The following is a 21,750-nucleotide window of genomic DNA, read 5'->3' as shown; positions in this document are numbered from 1 at the left end:
CCTAAGTGCAGACAGTTAAGTTTTAAGTTATGGGTGATATAATTACACAGAAAACAAACTAACATAAGCATCTAAGAATGACATGTTGTTTTCAATATGCAAACTTCACCACTGCAAGTATTAATGACAAAGAAATCTGAGATAAAGACAAAGAAGAATAATTTGGTTAAAACCAATTCTCACGACAGGGATTTGAATTTCACAAGCTGTAGCTACTATGAAAAAAAACAAAAAACTAAGACCCAACATTAATATAGATACCAAAAGTATTTAGGGCTGGGGAGAAGCTCAACATTAGAGCAAACATGAGGGCCTGAATTCTACCTCCAGTACCACACTCAAAGCCAGGCATGGCTGCAATGCCTGTAACGCCAGCACTGAGAGAAAGACTGGAGGACCCCCTGGTTGACCAGCCTAAATGAAAAATAGAGAGCTCCAGTTTCCCTGAGACTCTGTGGAAGAGTGACAGAGGACATCTGATGATGGCACGCATGTATGTGCACACACAAACATACATGCATACACACCCTACATAGTATACACACCAAAGTACTTATAGTAAGATAGTTTATGTCACGTAAAGTATAATATAGCATGTATTCAGACCTTACTCTCAACAAATTCTTAAAGTGCTATGATTCAATAAGACCTTTTTTTTTTATTATTTTATTTTTAATTTATTTATTTGAGAGCGACAGACACAGAGAGAAAGACAGATAGAGGGAGAGAGAGAGAATGGGTGCGCCAGGGCTTCCAGCCTCTGCAAACGAACTCCAGACGCGTGCGCCCCCTTGTGCATCTGGCTAACGTGGGACCTGGGGAACCGAGCCTCGAACCGGGTTCCTTAGGCTTCACAGGCAAGCACTTAACCGCTAAGCCATCTCTCCAGCCCTCAATAAGACCTTTAAAAGCCTTCATGTGCACATTAATTATCTAAGTAAGCACACTAAAGGACAACAGAAATGAGAAGCACAGTAGAAAATACACCACGTACAGGTATTTTCCTTTTAGTTTATCTATTTATGTAATAATCATGATCTGCTTTTGTGGGTGTGGGAAGGGGAGTGCGGAGAATTTTGAAAAATGTAATGTTAACATAAAAACTCAGAATTCAAGGTTGGAACTTTCCATTTTTCTCATCAAAAACATTTAAATCAACTCAGTGGTGGAGCGCTAACCTAGTATATGTAAGTATCTAGGTGCAATCCCAGTACCTCAAGAGAAAAAGTTATAATGTGAAATATCTTGCCTCTGGCTTACTTATTTATTTGCAAGCAGAGAGAGAGACAGACAGAGGGAAATGTGCACACCAGGGCCTTAGCCAGTGCAAACGAACTCCAAATGCATGTGATGTGCCACTTTGTGCATCTGGCCTTACATGGGTACTGGGGAATTGAAACTGGGTCCCTAGACTTTGCAGACAAGCTACTTAAACGCTAAGCCATCTCTCCAGCCTAGCCTATGGCTTCTTGACACCAGAAAGTTAAAATTCTCAGTGGAGTGTCCACTCATGAAACAGGGCAGTCCATGGCAAGACAAGCAGGTGTTCATGCAAAAGGTTCTAGCACTTAGCACTTACCTTTGGGGTGGCGCTGGCAGGTCCAAAAGAAGGAAGCTGTAAGCGAGCTGGCTTTCCCCGAGCCTTCTTGGCGAGAAGCAAAAGGTAGGTGGCTGTGAGGTGATCATACTGCCACTGAGGGGAAAGGGAATCAAGCGGTCTAATAAACTAATGTTGTTTGAGAAAATAATGTTCTATTTAAAATTAACTTTTTCTCAATGTAATAGACATTCAGATTTTAAAAGTCAGCAGCTTTCACAAGTCTTGTTATCACACCTCCATATACCTCACACAGAACTTCTAAATTCTTTTAGCTATCTCTGCTATTAATTCTGTATTTCTAATTTAACTGCATATATAGCATTAAATTTTTACAGTGTCAGGTACAATTTGCAGACTTCTAAGTACTGAAAATAAAAATTTCACTCTACTACAGCTCCCTTCCTTATATGAAAAGGGAAAGTCTTTACCTTCCTAATGTATATGTGAAAATATAAAAATGTGAAAATATAAATGGTGGTGTGTGCCACCATGCCCAGCTTCCTACTATATTGTTAAGTTGGACTTTACATTATTATTGATTATGTAAATATTATTTATGCTTAACTAAGTAAGGATAATGTTCTAAATATTTAATTGGCTTCTTAATACAAATAATCTCTATTGTAGAGAACAAAAGGTAAGTAATGTACTAGGGGACCCCTCCAATGTCAGTTATTATTATATTATATTGTATTATAATATAGCCTGGGCTAGAGTGAAACCCTACATTTTAATTGTGCCATGTAGGGCTGGGGATATAGCTCAATGGCAGAGTGCTGTGCAGCATGTGCAAGACTCTGGGTTTAATCCTTAACATCACCAAATTTAAAAATATGCTAAAACATAATAATGTATTGAAAGATGTTGAGGATGTGGTACCCAGAGTATCTTAATAGGTAGCAGGGTATACGTGACAGTGTTTATTTATTAATCAGCACATAAATATTCTGTATTTTAACAATCACTAAGGCTACACTGATTGACCATAACCCATCACCTAAGCCACAAATACTAAAACAGAAAAGAAGGAACAAGAACTATCCAACATTTTTGTTTTACTTTTTTAGAACGTTAGCCTTCCCAAAGTTAAAAGTTAAAAATGCATTATTCTTCTTACTAATTTAACCACATGTTCTAACTATCTCTCAACATACTCACAGCACGTCAGCTAGTCTACCTTCTTTTCCTTTCTCCTGGATAACATCTACACCCAAGCTTTATCTTCAACTGGCTTCTTAGCTGGTTACTTGTCAGTCTAGGGATTCCTTTCACCTCCAGACCTAACTAAGCATTCCTCTTTCTTGATTTATACTCTTTTTGCATTTCCCATAATTTTCTGATGATACACAGAAGAAAATTTTTTAAGATTTTGCATGTCTGGCAAATGACAGCATTTTAATTTCACATTTGATCAAGTATGGAAGTCTAGGTTGACAACAACTGTCACAGTTTTGAAGTTATTTTGGTCCTCAGGATTCTAGTATAACTACTGAAAAAAGTCTAGTCTTTTTGTTTCTGAAAGCTTAGGAATTTTTCCCTGATTTTCTGAAACTCAACGAAAGAGGCCTGGGTATATATAGATCTATTTTTTCCTTTGATTAACTCCAAGTTCATTCTTAGAAACTTGTAGTTCAGGTCTAGAATATTTCTTTGAACAGTTCTTCCTTTCCTCTGTTTATCTTCCTGTAAGCTCTATTAATGTGTATGGTATGTGCTTCTTACGTGTTCTGTTCTATTTTTATATCTTTGGTCCTACTTGTTTTTGGGCGGGGGGGGGGGTTGAGGTAGGGTCTCACTCTAGCTCAGGCTAACATGGAATTCACTATGTAGTCTCAGGGTGGCCTTGAATTCACGGCAATCCTCCTACCTCTGCCTCTAGAGTGCCGGGATTAAAGGTGTGTGCCACCACGCCCAGCTCTGGTCCTACTTTTAAAAGATTTCCCATTAGGGCTGGAGGGATGGCTTAGCGGTTAAGGCGTTTGCCTGCAAAGCCAAAGGACCCAGGTTCAATTCCCCAAGGCCCACATTAGCCAGATGCACAAGGGTGTACATGTGTCTGGAGTGTTTGCAGTGGCTAGAGGCCCTGGCACACCCATTCTCTCTCCTTCTTTGTCTGCCAAATAAACAAATAAATAAAAATAAAATACTTAAAAAATCTTATTAAAAAAAATTCATATTAGCCGTATTTATAAACATTTCTACTGAGCTACTCACTTTTTAAAGTTTGTTTTAATTTTTTAAAAATTTATATGTGAGAGAGAATAATTTTTATTTTTTATTTGCATGTGTGTATGTATATAGTCATGCCAGACTCTCTTGCCCCTACAAATGAGCACAAGGCACATGTGCCACCTGTATCCAGCTTTAGATGGGTGTTGAGGAATTAAACCTGGGCCATAGACTTTGCAAACAAGCACCTTTAACCTCTGAGCCATCTCCCCAACCCCCTAGCTTTTCATTTCTGTGGGCATAGTTCAGATTTGCAAGAGGTATCACTGAGAAAGTTCCTTATTAGGTCATCTTATTCCTATTCTAAGAATAAATTAGCTTCCTTTATCTCTGAGACTATTAGCACTTTTAGCCAAGTTTTCCCCTTTCCTAGATTATCTTTTTTTTTTTTTTTCTTGGTGTCATTACATTTTTTTTCTCCCTTCTCCTATACCACACCACACATTTGATCTGACTCTCCTTTAGTTTTGTGCTGGGGATGGGACCCAGGACCTTGAGCATGCTAGGCACATGTTCTATATACAAGTGCAGGTAAGGACTTTCTGAACAGGACTAGGACTCCAGTGGCTCAGGAAATAAGGCAAGGCCAACAATTGACACATGGGACCTCATGAAATTAAAAACTGACAGCAAAGGAAAAAGTGAGTGAAGGGGCAGCCTACAGATGGGAGAAGATCTTTGCCAGCTAAATGTCTGGCAGAAGATTCATATCTGGAAAACAGAAAGAGTTCAAAAATGAAATATCAAGAAAAAACATGGGCTAAGGAACTGAACATAGAGTTCTCAAAAGAAGAAATACAAATGGTTAAGAAGTATTCTAGCCAGGCATGGTGACGCACGTCTTTAATCCCAGCAGTCGGGAGGCAGAGGTAGGAAGATTGCCGTGAGTTCAAGACCAACCTGTGACTGCACAGTTAATTCCAGGTCAGCCTGGGCCAGAGTGAGACCCTACCTCAGAAAAAAAAGAAAAAGTTAAAAAAAAAAAAAAGAAGTATTCTAGAAAGTGTTCATCATCCTTAAGTCAAGAAAACAAATTACAACACATGCCAGGGAGGATGGAGGAAGAGGAGAATACTTATTTACTGTTGATGAGTGTAAACTGGTATAAACACAGTGGAAATCAGTGTGGAGGTTTCCCAGAAAGCTAAAAATACAACTACCATAGGACCTCGCTAGACCACTCCTACACAAATAAGCAGGGATGGGGTGGGAGGATGAGAGAGGAGGGGGAAGTATTAACTAAAAATAAGGATGAATGAAAATGTCATATAGAAACATATTACTTTCTTATATTTTATTTTTATTTATTTGAGAGAGAGAGAAAGGGGCAGGGGGGGAGGGGTAAGAGAATGGGTGCTCCAGGTCCTCCAGCCACTACAGAACAACTCCAGATACATGCACCCCTTGTGCATCTGGCTTACACGGGCCCTGGAGAGTCGAGCCGGAATCCTTTGGCTTTGCAGGCAAACACCTTAACTGTTAAGCCATCTCTCCAGCCCAGAAACATACTACTTTATAAGCTAATTAAAATATAACAAAAAGAGTTTGAAGGAAAGTATCCTACCCAGGTTAAGATATTAAGCAAAACCTCCAGTGTCAGGTATGACACACTGTCTATAAGTTATTAGTCAGGGAGGCCATCGAGTTCCCTAAAGTGATGCAGGCCACTTCTACTGCATTTGGCTGCCCACCAGAACGAGTTTGTAAGTCCTTATTGCTGAAGAAACCACATGGTTTGGTTGCCAGCCACAGAGAAATCAAGATGGAACTGAGCTCAAAGCTTCCCCTCTGCGGGTGCTCATAGTGCTTGAGGCACTACGCAGGCTGCTGGGAGAGAAGTCATCAGTAGTGTCACCCAGCTGCAGACCTTGCAAGCTACACAACCAATGTGCTAGGCAAGACGTGCCCCTGGTACAATAGGGGCATGACTATTTTGGAGGGAACCAACTGCTACCAGTGGAATCAGAAGGGACTTGGGCTCAAAGCAAGACCAGGCAGAAGGGTGACAGAGCGGTTCACCTGACCATCGATGTGGGCACTGCGGTGGAGCAACCCCACTACCAGTGCACATAGGGAACACCAGCCCCGCCACACTCCACACACAAGCTGAAAGACTGCTGAATATTTCTGCCTTGTATGTTTGAAAACAGAAGAGTAGTCAGGCGTGGTGGCGCAGTCCTTCAATCTCAACACTTGGGAGGCAGAGGTAAGGACTGCTGAGTTCACAGCCACCATGAGACAACATAGTGAATTCCACGTCAGCCTGGGCTAGAGTGAGACCCTACCTTGGGAAGGAAATGGGAAAGGGAAAGGGAAAGGGAAAGGGAAAAGGAAAGGAAGGGGAGGGGAGGGAAGAGAAGGGAAAAAGGAAAGGAAACAGCTAAGCAAACACAAGTCCTAAGTGATGGTAGACAGTGCAAAACCAGGAGCCAAGGTCATGTGATCCTCCCCTGCTCCACCAGACAGCACTGAGAGAGAGCAGAGAATGCCTGAAAAAGGTACAGGTGCAATCCAGATATTACAGATTTACAAGAGCTAAAATGATCCAATGTCAGAAATCTTTTTAAGGACTTCAAGGTGTTTGTTTCCTATGTTTGAGGGTGGTATGATACTAAGGGATTCCTTTTAGATAAGAAGAAAACTGTGGTGTGAACTGGGCACAGTGGCACAGGCCTGTAATCCCAACAATGGGGAGACAGAAGCAGGGATGCTATGAGTTTGAGGCTAGCTTGGGACACACAGCAAGCTAATACAGGACAGTCTGGGCTACACAATACCTTGTCTCAAAAGAAAAAAGAAAAGATTGAGACTATTCTATACCCTAGGGTTACATAACAAAAACCTGTTTTAACAACAGAAAGTTAAACATACTTATTTCATTTTTACAAAAGAGTCTAATTTTTATGCTAGAAAACTTCAAAATGATCAAAATTATTAAATATTATTAAATATCTTTGAACAATGTCTTAAAAAACTTTTATAGAAGTATTTTTATTTATTTGAGAGAGAGAGAGAAGCAGAGAGAGAATGGGTGCTAGGGGCTCCAGCCATTGTAAACATACTCCAGATGCATGCGCCACCTTGTGCATCTGCCTTACATGTACTAGGAAATCAATCCTGGGTCCTAAGGCTTTGCAGCAAGTGCCTTTACCGCTGAGCCATCTCTCCAGCCCTTTAATCAATGAATTAATGTCTTAAGTGCAGACACGCATGCATAAGTATGAAGAAGTACAATATTTGCATTATTTAACATCATGGACCTGAAATATTCTATGTTATTTTTAATGTGTTGACAAAGGACAGTGATACAAGCTATTATACTCAAATCCACGTTGTGCTTCTTACCAAGGAAATTAAATCCGCCATTGTTTGCCTGTTGTTTCGGTGATGTACAGAGAGTTCTGTGATACAGTCATCATCAAGGTGAATAAACTATAAAAAATGTAAACTTTATTAAAATTCACAAATGTATTTATTGTCTTGAAACTTAAAACCAACATAATTACTTCAAAAAAGTCAAGCAGGAACATGTAAAAGCCATGTATTTGCTAAACTTTAGTTTTGGGGTACAAACATTCCTGGAGATTTTGATTTTGTTTGCAGGAGTAGAATCCAAGGTGTCATGCCAGCCAAGTGCTCTACTGCTGAGCTACATTCTTAGCCCCCTATTTCTCTGATTGTTTTTAACTTATAAATCAGATAACAATAAGTGTTTCAGGTATCATCTGACCAACAATTAAAGAGCTTTCGGTGCAGCCAAGGAACTGTGTGCCGCATCCCTACTGCAAGATCTGCGCTGGCTTGAGCTTATGGAAAAGAACGTCAGAGTAACTGGTAGAAGAGCAGCTCAGCTTCGAATCATGATGCACTCACAGAACCCAAGGGGACCCTGAGATGGAGTGTGACAGATGCCTCACAGTCATCACACTGAAGGTAGAACAAACCTTAATTTCAAAACAGAATAAGACTCCCTGTTTCAATTTCATTTTTGCTGAATTAAGAATAAAAATTGGGCTAAGAGATGGCTCAGTGGTTAAAAGCACTTACAAGTCCTGACAGCCTGAGTTTGATTCCATAATACCCACATAAAACAAAGTGCACAAAGCAGTGTAGGCATTTGGAGTTCATTTTGCAGTGGCAGGAGGCCCTGGCACACCCATACTCACTCATCTCCCATCTCTTTCTCTCTCTCTCTGCCTCTTCTTCTCTGTCTTAAACAAAGTTTTTAAAAAGATCACATGTGAAGAGAATCATAAGACTGTGATGTCCACAGTAAGATATTCTCTTCTAAGCAGCCCCAGGACATGATGTCTTAATTTCCCTCTGCAGGAAAGTCAGAACAGTTGGTTGGTGTCGTCAACTTCTCCCCATCGCCTGAGGTCTGTCTCTATGTCATCTCTATCCACTCAGAAATAGCCAGCCTGGCATGTCATAGGCTTTGGGACTAGACACACCTTGTTTTTAATGATAAAATCACTTTCTAACCCTGTGACCTAGAGGATGTCACTATACCGACTTGAGCGACAGTTTTATCATCTATCAAAGAGAGATGGTAACACCTTGTAATGTATGTATCATGTGGGGGGTACTTAGTAGAACAGCTCAACAAATAGGACCTTAAAACATGGTTAAATATTTTTTCTAATATACTTTACTTCTCCTCTATTATAAGAAACTTTCAGAAATTTGAGTATCCCTATCATAGGCAACTTTTGTTCTGTAAATTTTTTCTTTTCCTGTTTCTTCAGTCAACTAGTTTAATACATACCACCCTTCCATTCTCTGCCACTTGCTAATATCACATGCCATAGTTGTCACTGACCCTCAGGATGAGCTGCTTGTTAGTAGACATAAAAGAGAGGTTTGCCTAGCACAAGGCACGTAGTGCCATGACCCTCCCTTGTTTAGGACGCCACACTTGTAACAACAAGCTCAAGACAAAGTTATCCTGCCATCATGACACAAAACAGGAAAGACAATGACCTTGGAATGCTCTACATGTTTGTGCCCCCAAAACATTGTGCATTGAAACCAAATCACCAATAGATGAGACCTTTGGAAAGTGATGAGGTCATGAGTGGGACCCACCCTTAGGAATGGGACTAGTGCCCTAACAATACAGGCCCCAAATAAATCTAGCCTTTACATGGAGGGAAGGAGCCAACACGAAGGAACCAACTCGGAATGCAGGTGTAACTGTTCACGGGACAGCAAACAGGCCAGCACCTTGAGTTTGAACTTTGCAGCCTCTAGTCTGTGGAGGTTCTTTTGTTTATATGTCATCCAATGTATAGTATTTTGCTGCACAGTTCCAAAAGAATGTAACAAGCGCACGATTGGCTAGAAGAAACACCAACTCGTGGGTCATAAAGTGGAGGCTAGAAAGCTTTGTCCCAGTGGCACTGTGGGAGTGCACAGTGCTAAGAATAAATTTTCACCATGTTGCTTTATGGGCCTCAGAACTACGGATTCTCTTTAGAACGACCTCACTCTGGTTGATGTCATCAGGGCTGAAGCAGAAGAGAAAGCTTTGGTCCCCTCCCGACTCTAGGTTAGCCCCTAGAGAAGCACCTCTAAACCAAGAGTAGGGGCACACACCCATAACTCTGCTGCAGGAAGCTGTGGGGGGATTAAGAGTGAGAGAAAACCTTGAGCTACAAAGACAAGTTGAGGCCAGCCTAGACTACATAGAAAGACTCTATTTAAAAAAAAAAAAAAATCTTGGGGCCAGGCGTGGTGGCGCACGCCTTTAATCCTAGCACCGGGGAGGCAGAGGTAGGAGGATCACCGTGAGTTCAAGGCCACCCTGAGACTACATAGTGAATTCCAGGTCAGCCTAGGATACAGTGAGACCCTACCTTGAAAAAAACAAAACAAAACAAAAAATCTTTCCCATACTGTGGTAGTTTAAATGGATGCCCCCTAATATATTCATGAGTTTACTAAAGTTTGTAATTTAGATCTGTAGCCACCTGGCTGGAGGAGGTATCACTGGGCTGATCCTAGGGTACAGCTCTCAGGTGTGGGGTGGATTTGGAATTCCAGTCTAAAGAGATGCAAGGCGCCTGAGCTTAGCCTGGAAGTCCTGGAGCATGCTTGCTTGCTTGTGGTGCTGGTTTTTCTCTCTCTGCTTGAATCTGTGAAGGGCGGGGGGGGGGGGGGGGGACTTCTTCTGCCATTATGGAACTTCCCCTGTATCTGTAAGCTTCAATGAATCCCTTCTTCCCCCATAAACTGTGTCTGGTCTGAAGGCTCCTGAAGCAACCTGAGACTGTCCACCACACAAACTCCTGCTCATATATTTCCCACAGGTATGCATGGGAAAGCAGGGAAGGGTAGGAAGAAGGCACTGTGCTTTCTGGTGGCCTCTTAAAAGTGGAATGAAAATGGTGTGGTGGCAACAACGCCAAAATCTGAAAAACATGTCTTATATCAGAGTGGTTTTTCCAAAAGGGTCCAATACTTCACTTTATGTGCACTGAATACCCAGCCACACAAGCTCAGGTTAGGTTAAGGACAAAAATGTATAGAAAAGCTAGGTAATTAATTATTTTGGATTATCCGTGCCTGCTACATTTCCTGTTCACTAGGGCAGAAAATGGAAGTGAACATGACTCCCACTTGATACTGTCCTTGGGTACTAGACCTGCGCATGAGCATGGCACAAGGAGCCCAGGCATAGAATTATTACACCGTCTAGTCCTTACGTAGCCAAGCAGATCTGTGTTGTTATAGTTCAGTCTTGATAAAATACAATATTGGAAGAGAAAAGCAGATATTTTAAAAAGCAACAATAATCCCTTCTCTGTTTATAACTCATCTGACCCTATGATAGCTCTGTAAGGCAGACAAAGCAGAATGGTAAACCAACATGTAAAGGTGCTTTAGAAATGGCAAAGTAAGACCCAAATATACACAAGAGAGGCAGTAAAATACTTGTATTAGAGGCAATAAAATGAAGACTTGGAAGTTACTATTATCTGCCAAGACTGGCATTTTGCATTCCTAGCTCAGGGCTTTGTTGTTGTTTTTAAAATTACACCACAATACCACCTCTCTGCTGCAGGAGAAACCAGACTAGCAATGTTTGCCTCAAAGGCTACAGATATTCAGGTGCAGGCCTAGAGCTTGAACTAACTGACCTATCAGATTCATTCTATGCTGCAGCCCTTTGGCCTGGGTTCAAATTCTGGTTTTATACTCTACACTTACTAGATATTTTACTGTAGAAATGTTAGTAACTTTGTCATGGTAGGGTAGTAATAGTACCTACTTCAGAAAGCTGGTAGAAGGGGGCTAGAGAGATGGCTTAGCAGTTAAGGCACTTACCTGCAAAGCCAAAGGACCCAGGTTCAATTCCCCAAGACCCACATAAGCCAGATGCACAAGGTGGTGCATGCATCTGTAGTTTGTTTGCAGTGGCTGGATAGCCTGGCATGCCCATTCTCATTCTCTCCCTTTCTCTCTCTCTTTGACACTGTCCTCTCTCAAATAAAATTTAAGAAAGAAAGAAAGAAAGAGAGAGAGAGAGAAAGAAAAAGAAAGAAAGAAAGAAAGAAAGAAAGAAAGAAAGAAAGAAAGAAAGAAAGAAAGAAGAAAGACAGAAAGCAAGCAAGCAAGCAAGCTAGCTAGCTAGCTAGTGAGCGAGCTGGTGTGAGGATTAAATGAATCAAATGACTTTAAAAAAAAAAAAAAGAGTCCACAAAATGCCTGATATTATAGTACTATGGTAAGAGGTGTAGTCATATTAGTCTATAGTAAACTACCCACAGAGCCTTACTGACATGGCACAATATCCTAAATACTCAACAAGTATTAGTAATATATATGTGTAATTTTTTGAGACAGGGTCTCACACTGTATCTGAGGCTGGCCTGGGACTCACTATGTAGCCTAGACTAGCGTCAAACCTGTGACAATTCCCCTGTTTCAGCCTGCCAAGTGTAGCAATTACAAGCGTGTGCCCCTACATTTTCTTCACAACAGAATATCACTATGTTGCCCAGGCAAGCTTCACGTTTGCCTTCCAAGCTACCAGGATTAGAGATGTGCATCACTGTACCTGGCTAGCAACTACTATAGCAATATGTAAGGAAAACCGTATGCCCTGGGAACACCCAGACCTTTGCATTGCTTTCTAATATGTCCCAAATAAAAACTTTGGTGTTTAAAATCAGAGGTTATCCTTAAGAGGTAGAAGGAAGTAGCCGGGCGTGGTGGCACACGCCTTTAATCCCAGCACTTGGGAGGCAGAGGTAGGAGGATCGCTGTGAGTTTGAAGCCACCCTGAGACTCCATGGTGAATTCCAGGTCAGCCTGGGCTAGAGTGAAACCCTACCTCGAAAAACCAAAGAGGTAGGAGGAAGAGGTCTAAGAATTCAAGGCCAGGCTTGGTTAAATTTTATTCATCATAGACTCAATGAGACCCTGATTAAATTAATTAATAAATGATTAAATAAGACAAATAAATAAAATTACAGACTTTCTTCATATTAATATCTCTTCAGCCACAAATAGTACTATATCCTGTCCTAGCAGAATCATGGCTGACAAGACATAAAAAGCCTTCCAGACATGGAGAAATGATGACCCCCAATGGTTAAACACAGGCATTTGCACCACCTTTTCTCCACCTCACAAGGGGCTGCTTCCGTTTGCCCTGGCCCTTCTGATACACTGCTCAGACACTCAGACACCGTTCCTAGGCTCAGATTGATATTCTCTAGAATTAAGTTGCATTTACTCATCAGCTGTACCTTGTGGGATCAGAAAGAATACAGGTAAGATAAGTGTAGAAGCTGACAGGAGAATCGGGAATTTCAGTGTGGGATGCATGGCACTAAAGTGTAGAGAAGAGCAAGAAGTGGCTTCAAGCCTGTACAGTTTACTTCTCCCAGATAGCTGACCACTGGGAAAAGTACTCACATTCACTGATGCTATTATTCCAGAAAGCAAGTAACTCATTACCACACCAAGTCTACACTGCGGTGTGTCCAAGACCCACTTACAAGCTATTCTCACCCTGTGTGTATCCCACTCCACTGCACAAGCAAAGAATATGCCCAATTATCTGCAAAGGCAATAAAACATATCTCTTTTCTAATTACATATGTGCATGAGGCTGTATTTCCTTTTTAAGTTTCAATCCAAATAACATATCAAAGCAGGCTGAATGCAGAAGCAGATAAATAAGCAATTAACCTAGAATTAAAGAAATATGCACAGATGTAAGCCAATGCCATTCTTCTTACTAAATTTATCATAGTTACTTTTTTCACTTTTCAGTTTCCTTATGTAGCCTAAACAAGCCTGCTGGACACAAATGGCCCAGCAAGCAGACCACATAAACAACAGGTCTTCTGAGTAAGGTTTATCCCATTTAGCTCCAGTACCCAGAGCATGGCAGCCACACAAGTAACCCCAGGGGAATAACCCCAGGGAACTACCCAAATGAATCCAGCCCAAATTGCTATGCCACAGAATTGTAAATTAGTATTCTTTTAAAAATATGTGTATATATACATATATATGTGTATGTATATATATAATTTTATTTATTAATTTGAGAGAGGAGAAAGAGAGGTAGACAGAAAGAGAGTGAGTATGCACATACCAGGGCTGCCTGCTATTGCAAATGAACTGTAGATACATGTACCACTTTGTACATCTGGTTTTATGTGGGCACTGAGTAAATGAACCCAGGCCATCAGGCTTGGCAGGCAAATGCCTTTAAAACCTGGGTCATCTCTCTGGCCCATAAATTAGTTATTATTTTAAGTCACTAGAATCCAGGGTGGCCTTTCTTTGTGACAACTGTTAATTGATAGATGAAGTTGTTTATTTGCAAGCAGAGAGAGAAGAGAGATAGAGAGAATGTATGCACCAGGGCCTCCAGCTGCTGCAAACAAATTCCAGATGCATGGGCCAATGTGCATCTGGCTTTACATGGGTACGAGGGAATTGAGACTGGGTTGGTAGGCTTTGCAGGCAAGCATCTTTATCACTGAGCCATCTCCTCAGCCCAAAGTGTTTATCTTTATCCTTTAGTAATATCTACATTGTTACCAAGTTCAAGTTGCCTCTTTATTCATTTATTTATCTCAGTTTTTGTTTTGTTGAAACAGAGACTCGTGAATCCCATAGTGATCTCTATGAGCTAAGAATGACCAGAATTCCTGGTTCTTTTGCCTCTAGTTGTCAAATACCACCAAACTCATTTTTCATTTGTTTCACAAAAGTATTTTTAAAACATTGATATAGGAGGAATATGAAAATAACTGCTTAAACTCAAATAGTACTTTAAGTTCTGCTGCTACTACTACTAGTTTTAGAATCTCATCTGTAGACACCTGAGGGTATCTAAAGTCAACACCATTCTTTTAACAATGTTTTCCTCTTTTTTTTTTTTCAAGGGAGGGTCTTACTCTAGCTCAGGCTGACCTGGAATTCACTATGGAGTCTCAGGGTGGCCTCGAACTCACGGCAATCCTCCTACCTCTTCCTCCCCAGTGCTGGGATTAAAGGCGTGCGCCACCACGCCGGCTCTGTTTGTTATTTCTGACCGTGCCAACTCTGGAACATAGTACAACAGCACTTGTATACATTTTTGCACAAATCAATGTGGTTGCACCAAACTGTATGGAAACACTATATTTTGGTATGCACTTTCAGTTCCAAAAAAGGGGCTAGTTTTTTTGTTTGTTTGTTTGTTTGTTTTTGAGAGAGCAAGAGCAAGACAAAGAGCGAGAGACAGACACAGAGAATTGGTATGCTAGAGCCTCAGCCACTGCAATCGAACGCCAGACACTTGCGCCACCTAGTGGGCATCTGCAACCTTGTGCTTGCCCCACCTTTATGCATCTGGCTTATGGGAGATCTGGAGAGTCAAATGTGGGTCCCTAGGCTTCGCAAGCAAGCGCCTTAACCACTAAGCCATCTCTCCAGCCCAAGAGGCTAGTTTTAATTAAGCCCTTGATGAAGCAGTAAAAAGTATTAACTTTATCAAATTCCAACACTGAGTACATGTCTTTCTAACATTCTATGATAAAATGGAAATGTCCAACGTGTAACAATGGCTACTGTATGAAAAGGACCCGTGTGCGTGAGTTACAGGTGCCATGAGGCCCTTTATTCACAGAACAACATCTTTACTAAAGAATGCTGACTAGGGCTGGAGAGATGGCTTAGAGGTTAAGCGCTTGCCTGTGAAGCCTAAGGAGCCCGGTTCGAGGCTCGGTTCCCCAGGTCCCACGTTAGCCAGATGCACAAGGGGGCGCATACGTCTGGAGTTCGTTTGCAGAGGCTGGAGGCCCTGGCACGCCCATTCTCTCTCTCTCCCTCTATCTGTCTTTCTCTCTGTGTCTGTTGTTCTCAAATAAATAAATTTTTTTAAAAAAAAGAATGCTGACAAACTATGGTTATTTAGACTTGGATGTTTCGCAAAAAATGTTTTGTCAAAGATGAGCAAGGTGAACTTGTCACTTTAAGGAAATTAACTGACAGTATTTGTTGCAGAATACATAATTGTATCTTTCAAACAAAATCTTGAATTTTAGGAAACTTGATTCTGCCACCAGGAGCTTTGAAGCTTCCAAATACTGAAAAAGACCTTTCTGATGAGCTTAGCTGCGATTTGAAGGAATGCGATTCTTTTATATTGTGGAGGGAGACAGGTTAATTTTGGGAAGATCTGTACAACTCAATGCACAAGTATCTTCCAAATGACTGCTGCATACTGCCACAGGGGGGAAAGGGGCCATGAAGATACTAGTGGGATTTAGGGGACACAGGACAAAGACACGGCCTAAGATTCTATATGTAACTAACCTTTAAGAAACTGCCACCTACCAAGGGCTAACGAATTATCAGAAAACATCTGAAAGGGTTACTAAGACTTCTTTTTTCTACTATAAGTCAGTTTGAGGTTGCAGTTTTGAAATATATAAGCAGGTGACTGGAGAGGTAGAAACTATTAAGCCTGACTTTAATAAGCTTATAAAGATATAAACCTGCCACTCTTTTTGCCAAATTTATTTTAAGTAGATTTTCTTTACAAAACGTTTCTATGTGATATGTAAGAGGTTTATTTTTTTTCTTTTATTTTGAGGCAGTCTCAGTATGTAATCTAGGCTGGCCTCAAACTTGCAATCCTCTTGCCTCAGCCTCTCAAGGGCTAGATTACCTGCATGTGTCAATATACCCAGCAATTACTGTTACTTATAAATGAAAGAATAAATAAATAAAATATTAAGGGTGTAAAAAGGTCTTTAGGCTAAAATGTTTGAGAACTGAACTAATGTCACTACTACTCTGAGAAGCAGAGCTGGCTTAACCTACTTTTTACAGATGAATAAATCTTTATAGCAAAGTTAAATAACTTGCACAAGATTCCCAGGACACTGCTCACAATCCTAACTACACATGAAAAAAAGCTGGGAGCTTTTCATAAGTATTCATGTCTTCTGGGATGGGCAGCAGAGTATCATGTAACTGACACTGGCCTTAAACTTCTGACCTTCCTGCTTCCATACCCCCAAGTGCTGGGATTACACATAGACACTCTCATGTCCAGCCAGACATTACTTTTTTAAGGTCCCAGGTAATTCTCATGTGCAGTTTGTGGTCAGCAGCCACACAGTGTCCTAGAGATTTATAGGCAAATATTTGATTGGGTTATAAGTCTTCCAATACCAATCTGATGAGTAAGTCTACAAAATTCCTTTCACATTTAGATCATATCGCTGTAGGCCCAGAATTCACATAAACTTGATTTTCAATTTTATTTCTTTGGAAGCAGTGAGAAATAGAGAGAAGCAAGACAGACAGAAAGAATGGGCATGCTAGGGCCTTCAGCTGCTGCAAACTCCAGATGCATGTGTCGCTTTGTACATCTTGCTGTTTTGTGAATCTGCTTCTGGGGAATCAAACCAAGGTCCTTAGCCTTTGCAAGAAAATGCCTTAACTGCTGAACCATCTCTCTAGCCCCATATAAACTTTAAAAAAATATTTATGTACTTATTTGAGAGAAAGAGAGAGAGAAGGAGACAGAGAGTGAATTGGTACACCAGGGTCTCCAGCCACTGCAAAGGAACTCCAGACACATGTGCCACCTTCTGCATCTGGCTTACATGGATACTGGGGAATTGAACCTGGATCCTTAGGCTTTGGAAACAAGCACTTTAACCACTAAGCTGTATCTCCTGCCCAAATATGTTATTTATGTTACCTGAGAGAGAAAGAGGTAGATAAAGAGACAGTGAGAGAGAATGAGTATGCCACAGCCTCTAGCCACTGCAAATAAACTCCAGACACATATACTGCCTTGTGCATCTGGCTTACATGGGTACTGGGTAACTGAACCTGGGTCCTTAAGCTTTGCATGCAAGTTCCTTAACCATTACGCCATCTCTCCAGCCCTCACATCAACTTTTATAAACAAAATTCTACTAGGTTTCATTTACTCACAGGATTCTTGCTTTGCCACTCAACAGGACAGTTGTAATCTTCCATGATCCAGGGATGCTTCAAGAGATGTTTCATAGAAATTCGTTTCTTTGGGTCCACCTAGTGGCCATTGAAGTAAATAACAGACACAACATAAAAATTTTGCCCCCTGAGAATTCAAAATGCACTGCAACAGATATAAACTTTATCATCACATAAAAGACTGTCAATGATCTTAAAATGGCCTTGTAATGAATTATTTTAAAAAGGTAATAGAGACAAGAAAATTATAGCACTCAACAAAGGCCTAAAAACAATAAATGTTTAATAAACAAACTTCATTGATACAGATATTATTCATGAAGTTCAGTCAATCTATTGTATGATGCAATAGCCTTTTTGCTGGAAAACCTAATCACAAGAAATATTCACCAGTTTAACATTCAAGAGGCCACAATTCAGGGCATTCATACTCCATATGCCATCTACACCTCTGATGAGCTAACTATCACATAGAACAAGTTGAAAAGCACACCTTTCCTTTTCACTTGTAACGTTCGAATATGAGGAGGGAAAAACTAATCACCAGAGGCCAGTTGTGGGTCTAAAAGAAAGACTGAGGCATTTTTCAATCTCAATGTGGAGATCGTGGTCTGACCTTGCTTAATCAAGGTGGATGAGCCTGAGAATATTTTTTAGCATTTTTTTTTTTCTTTTTAAAGATTTACTTGAGAAAGAGAGAGTGAGAATGGGAATGCCAGGGCCTCTAGCCAGTGCAAACAAACTCTTGATGCATGTGCCACCATGTGCATCTGGCTTACGTGGGACCTGGAGAATTGAACCTGGGTCCTTAGGCTTCACAGGCATGCACCCCAACTGCCAGGCCATCTCTCCAGCCCAAGCCTGAGAATATTTTGAACAGAATGTGGAAATGGACCATTGCTATTAGGCTTGGTCAGTCCTGGGGAGTATACTCACTTCCTACTTTTGCTTTTTCACTTGTCAAAACCTCTTGCTTGCTAAAATAAACCTTGCTATTTGTTTGTTCCAAAAAGGCAGTGGGCAGAGGTAGTTTACTAGATGGAAAAACTGGAAGACACACCAGACAGAGGATGAAAAAATGTTGTACTAATAAGTTACTCTTATTTCCAAAATGTTTCCTACCAATCTCACTGTACCCTTCTAACATTAAAGAGCAGTGGGGTAGGCCACACATCCCCATCTTATAGATGAGAACCAGTGAGCTGGTAGGCCTGTGGACTGCTGGGTAGATACCTAGAACTTCAGCACTTCTCCTTCCACCTTCATTCCATTAAGTGAGTCACTGTCCAAGGGTGGTCCAAGCCAGCAGCCTCAGCATCCCCTGGAAGCCTTCTTGGAATGCAAATGCTCAGTCCTGCCACACATCCTGACTCAAACACCAGGGATGGGGCCCAGCAAGCTGTGTTTGAACAGGACCATCGGCAATTCTGATGTGGCAACATTTGAGGAGCACTGTGCTAAAGATCCCACTCTACTGTGCATCAGCTCATTCAAGCATTTATTCATTATCTTCTGTATAATCCATGTGCAAGAGTAGGAACAAGAAAACTGAAGAGGGTTGAGCAAAGGCTGGCTATAGAAAACAATCTAAAAAAAAACAACACATGGGCTGGAGGAACGGCTTAGTGGTTAAGGCATTTGCCTACAAAGCCAAAGGACCCAGGTTTGATTCCCCAAGACCCACATTAGCCAGATGTACAAGAGGGCGCATGCATCTGGAGGTCATTTGCAGCAGCTGGAGGCCCTGGCGTGCCTATTCTCTGTGCCCCCCACTTTCTGTCAAATTAAAAAAAAAAAAACCCACATGATCAAAGACAGTTGAAGTCTTAAAAAAAATTGGGTTTACCAAATAATTAAAGAGAGGTTCTTATAGAAATACAACAAATGGTGATGAAAAATGAAGCAGTCCCAAAGACAATCTTAAACGTTGCCAATAGATATTTATCACTTAAAATAAATAACATTTACCTGCAGCATTTGTTGAAGAAGCAGAATGCTACTGGGAGAGAGCCACTTAGGAATATCATACTTCCCTCTCTATAAAAAACAAAGAGAACTTAAGTCATTTAGGTTCTACCAGCCTTGCTAAGAATTCTAAGGTAATGATATGCTAGAGGTTTACTCAAATACTTTCCTCTATTACGAGTTTCTGAGTACACTGTTAATACGAACTCCATTTCTTGCCTGAAAGAACAAAACCCAATAAATTCAAGACTATCACCACCTCTACATTACCCGCATGTAGAGAAGGACTGCAGCACAGCGAGTGTAACAGTAGAAAACCTACGTGCTATTCAGGAATAAGGAATTCGTACTGCGATCACATGAGTGCCAAGTATACCACTACTATTCATTTTGTATTGCCAAAGCCAATTATCGCTGAGACAATGAAGCAACAATGAAGCAGGACACAGGTTGTAGTTAAAAGCAGGTCACCTATGATTCACAAGATAAAATTCATAATCACTGAGACTTTATCACAAAGCCATTTTCTAAGGTAAATACCTTTTTGGAAATAGAAGAGACTCAGGAAACAAATGCTTACAACAAATTATGGTCAGTGTATCATCAACCAAACAAGACCAGGAGATTACGAACTCTTAAAATAGTTAAGATACTTCTATAGAACATGGCACATACCGCTCCCCCCCCCCCGCTGTTTCCCAATTTAGAGAAAATGATACAATCATTTCTCAGAATAGAGACAAATGGTTCAATAATGCTAGGGATAATTATTTGAGAAAAACTAAAGTTGAACTAACTGTAATTCATAGTTTGCATCAAAATTAAACTCCCTAGATTAAATGCAAATACAAAATCTTAAGAGTACTTAAAAGAAAGCAAGGAAGATTAACAAAACAAAAATTGGACATTTCTGTACTGCAAAACAATACTAATAAGATTAATAACAATTTAGGGGAAAGCCTTTTCTGCCTAAGTGACAAAAGATTAACATACATTTTTAAAAATATTTATTTATTTTAGAGAGAGACAGAATGGGTGTACCAGGGCCTCTAGTCACTGCAAACAAATTCCAGATGCATGCACCACGTTGTGCATCTAGCTTACGTGGGTACTGAGGAATCAAACATGAGTCCTTAGGCTTTGCAGGCAAACACTTTGGTTAGTAAGCCATCTCTCCAGCCCTAATATACTTTTTCTTTTCTTTTTTTTTTTTTTGGTTTTCCAAGGTAGGGTCTCACTCTGGCTCAGGCTGACCTGGAATTAATTGTGCAGTCTCAGGGTGGCCTCAAACTCACAGTGATTCACCTACCTCTGCCTCCCCAGTGCTGGGATTAAGGGCGTGTGCTACAACACCTGGCTCATACTTTTCTTTAATATAGTGCATCTACCCCAAGCTGGTCTAGAACTCCCTTACATAGCTGAGGAGGATCTTGACTTCCTTATCCTCCTACCACCACTTCCAGAATGTCACGACTGTAGCTGTATACCACCATGCCCAGCTCATGTAGTTTTAAGGACTGAACCCAGGGCTTTGTTCATGGTGCACAAGCACACTCACCAACTGGGCCACTTTCTAAGCCTGCAATACATTTAACCACATAAAAGTTTCACAATGTCAAAAGTACTGTTTTTGTTTATTTTTATTTATTTGAGAGTAACAGATAGAGAAAGAGGCAGAGAGAGAGAGAATGGGCATGCAAGGGCTTCCAGCCACTGCAAACGAACTCCAGACGCGTGCGGCCCCTTGTGCATCTGGCTAATGTGGGACCTGGGGAACCGAGCCTCGAACCGGGGTCCTTAGGCTTTACAGGCAAGCGCTTAACCACTAAGCCATCTCTCCAGCCCTCAAAAGTACTTTTTAAAAAAAATTTCACAAATCATTAGGATGTATAATCGCCATCACCTAATCTCTTCTTCTATGGCTCCCAAACCTTCCTATGAATGACAAAAGCATTCTATCGGCCTGGACTGAAGTCAACTTTACCTTCTCTCTCATACACATTCAATTTGTCAGCATCTACTGGCTGTACTTTAAATATACCCAGAATCATTGTCTCTATCTCTACCTCAGCACTCATCCATACCACTAGCTCATGTGGCATACTGCAAAAAGAAACCAGCTGGTCTTCCAGATTCTACCACTACCTCTAATTTTCACCACCACAAATGCTCTTTTAAAATACTGGGTCCATTCAAAGCCAGCCTGAGTCTACCAGGTAAATTCCAGGCCAGCATGGGCTACAGCGAGACCCTACCTTAAGAAACACAACAAAAAATATTGAGTCATGTCATTCACTACCCAAAGGCCTCCAATGGCTTGCCATCTCACTCAGAATGAAATGTAAATTTCCTATGTGGGCTCCAACGCCCCTGCAAGGTCCACCTTGCAATGCCAACGTCCCTCCTTGCTATCTCTCAAACTCACCAATATTTCCCCTTCACCAAACTACAGCTGCATGTGGAAAACAGCC

General features: G+C 41.0%; 1 protein-coding gene across 3 annotated transcripts in view; it reads right to left on the bottom strand.

Moving 5' to 3' along the window:
* Melk (maternal embryonic leucine zipper kinase) overlaps positions 1-21,750 on the bottom strand; it is a 101,490-nt gene that overhangs the window by 26,844 nt on the left and 52,896 nt on the right. For all 3 annotated transcript variants that reach the window (XM_045141583.1, XM_045141584.1, XM_045141585.1), the window contains 4 exons: positions 19,283-19,351; positions 17,294-17,392; positions 7,175-7,261; positions 1,580-1,693 (listed from right to left, as the gene is read on the bottom strand). In XM_045141583.1, coding sequence (XP_044997518.1) covers positions 1,580-1,693; positions 7,175-7,261; positions 17,294-17,392; positions 19,283-19,351 — 369 coding nt within the window. The remainder of the gene's footprint in view (positions 1-1,579; positions 1,694-7,174; positions 7,262-17,293; positions 17,393-19,282; positions 19,352-21,750) is intronic.

The sequence above is a fragment of the Jaculus jaculus genome, chromosome 1 (genome assembly GCF_020740685.1).
Source record: "Jaculus jaculus isolate mJacJac1 chromosome 1, mJacJac1.mat.Y.cur, whole genome shotgun sequence".
NCBI lineage: Eukaryota > Metazoa > Chordata > Mammalia > Rodentia > Dipodidae > Jaculus > Jaculus jaculus.
Note: the sequence above shows the minus strand (reverse complement) of the source record. Positions and strands in the feature narration are given on the sequence as shown.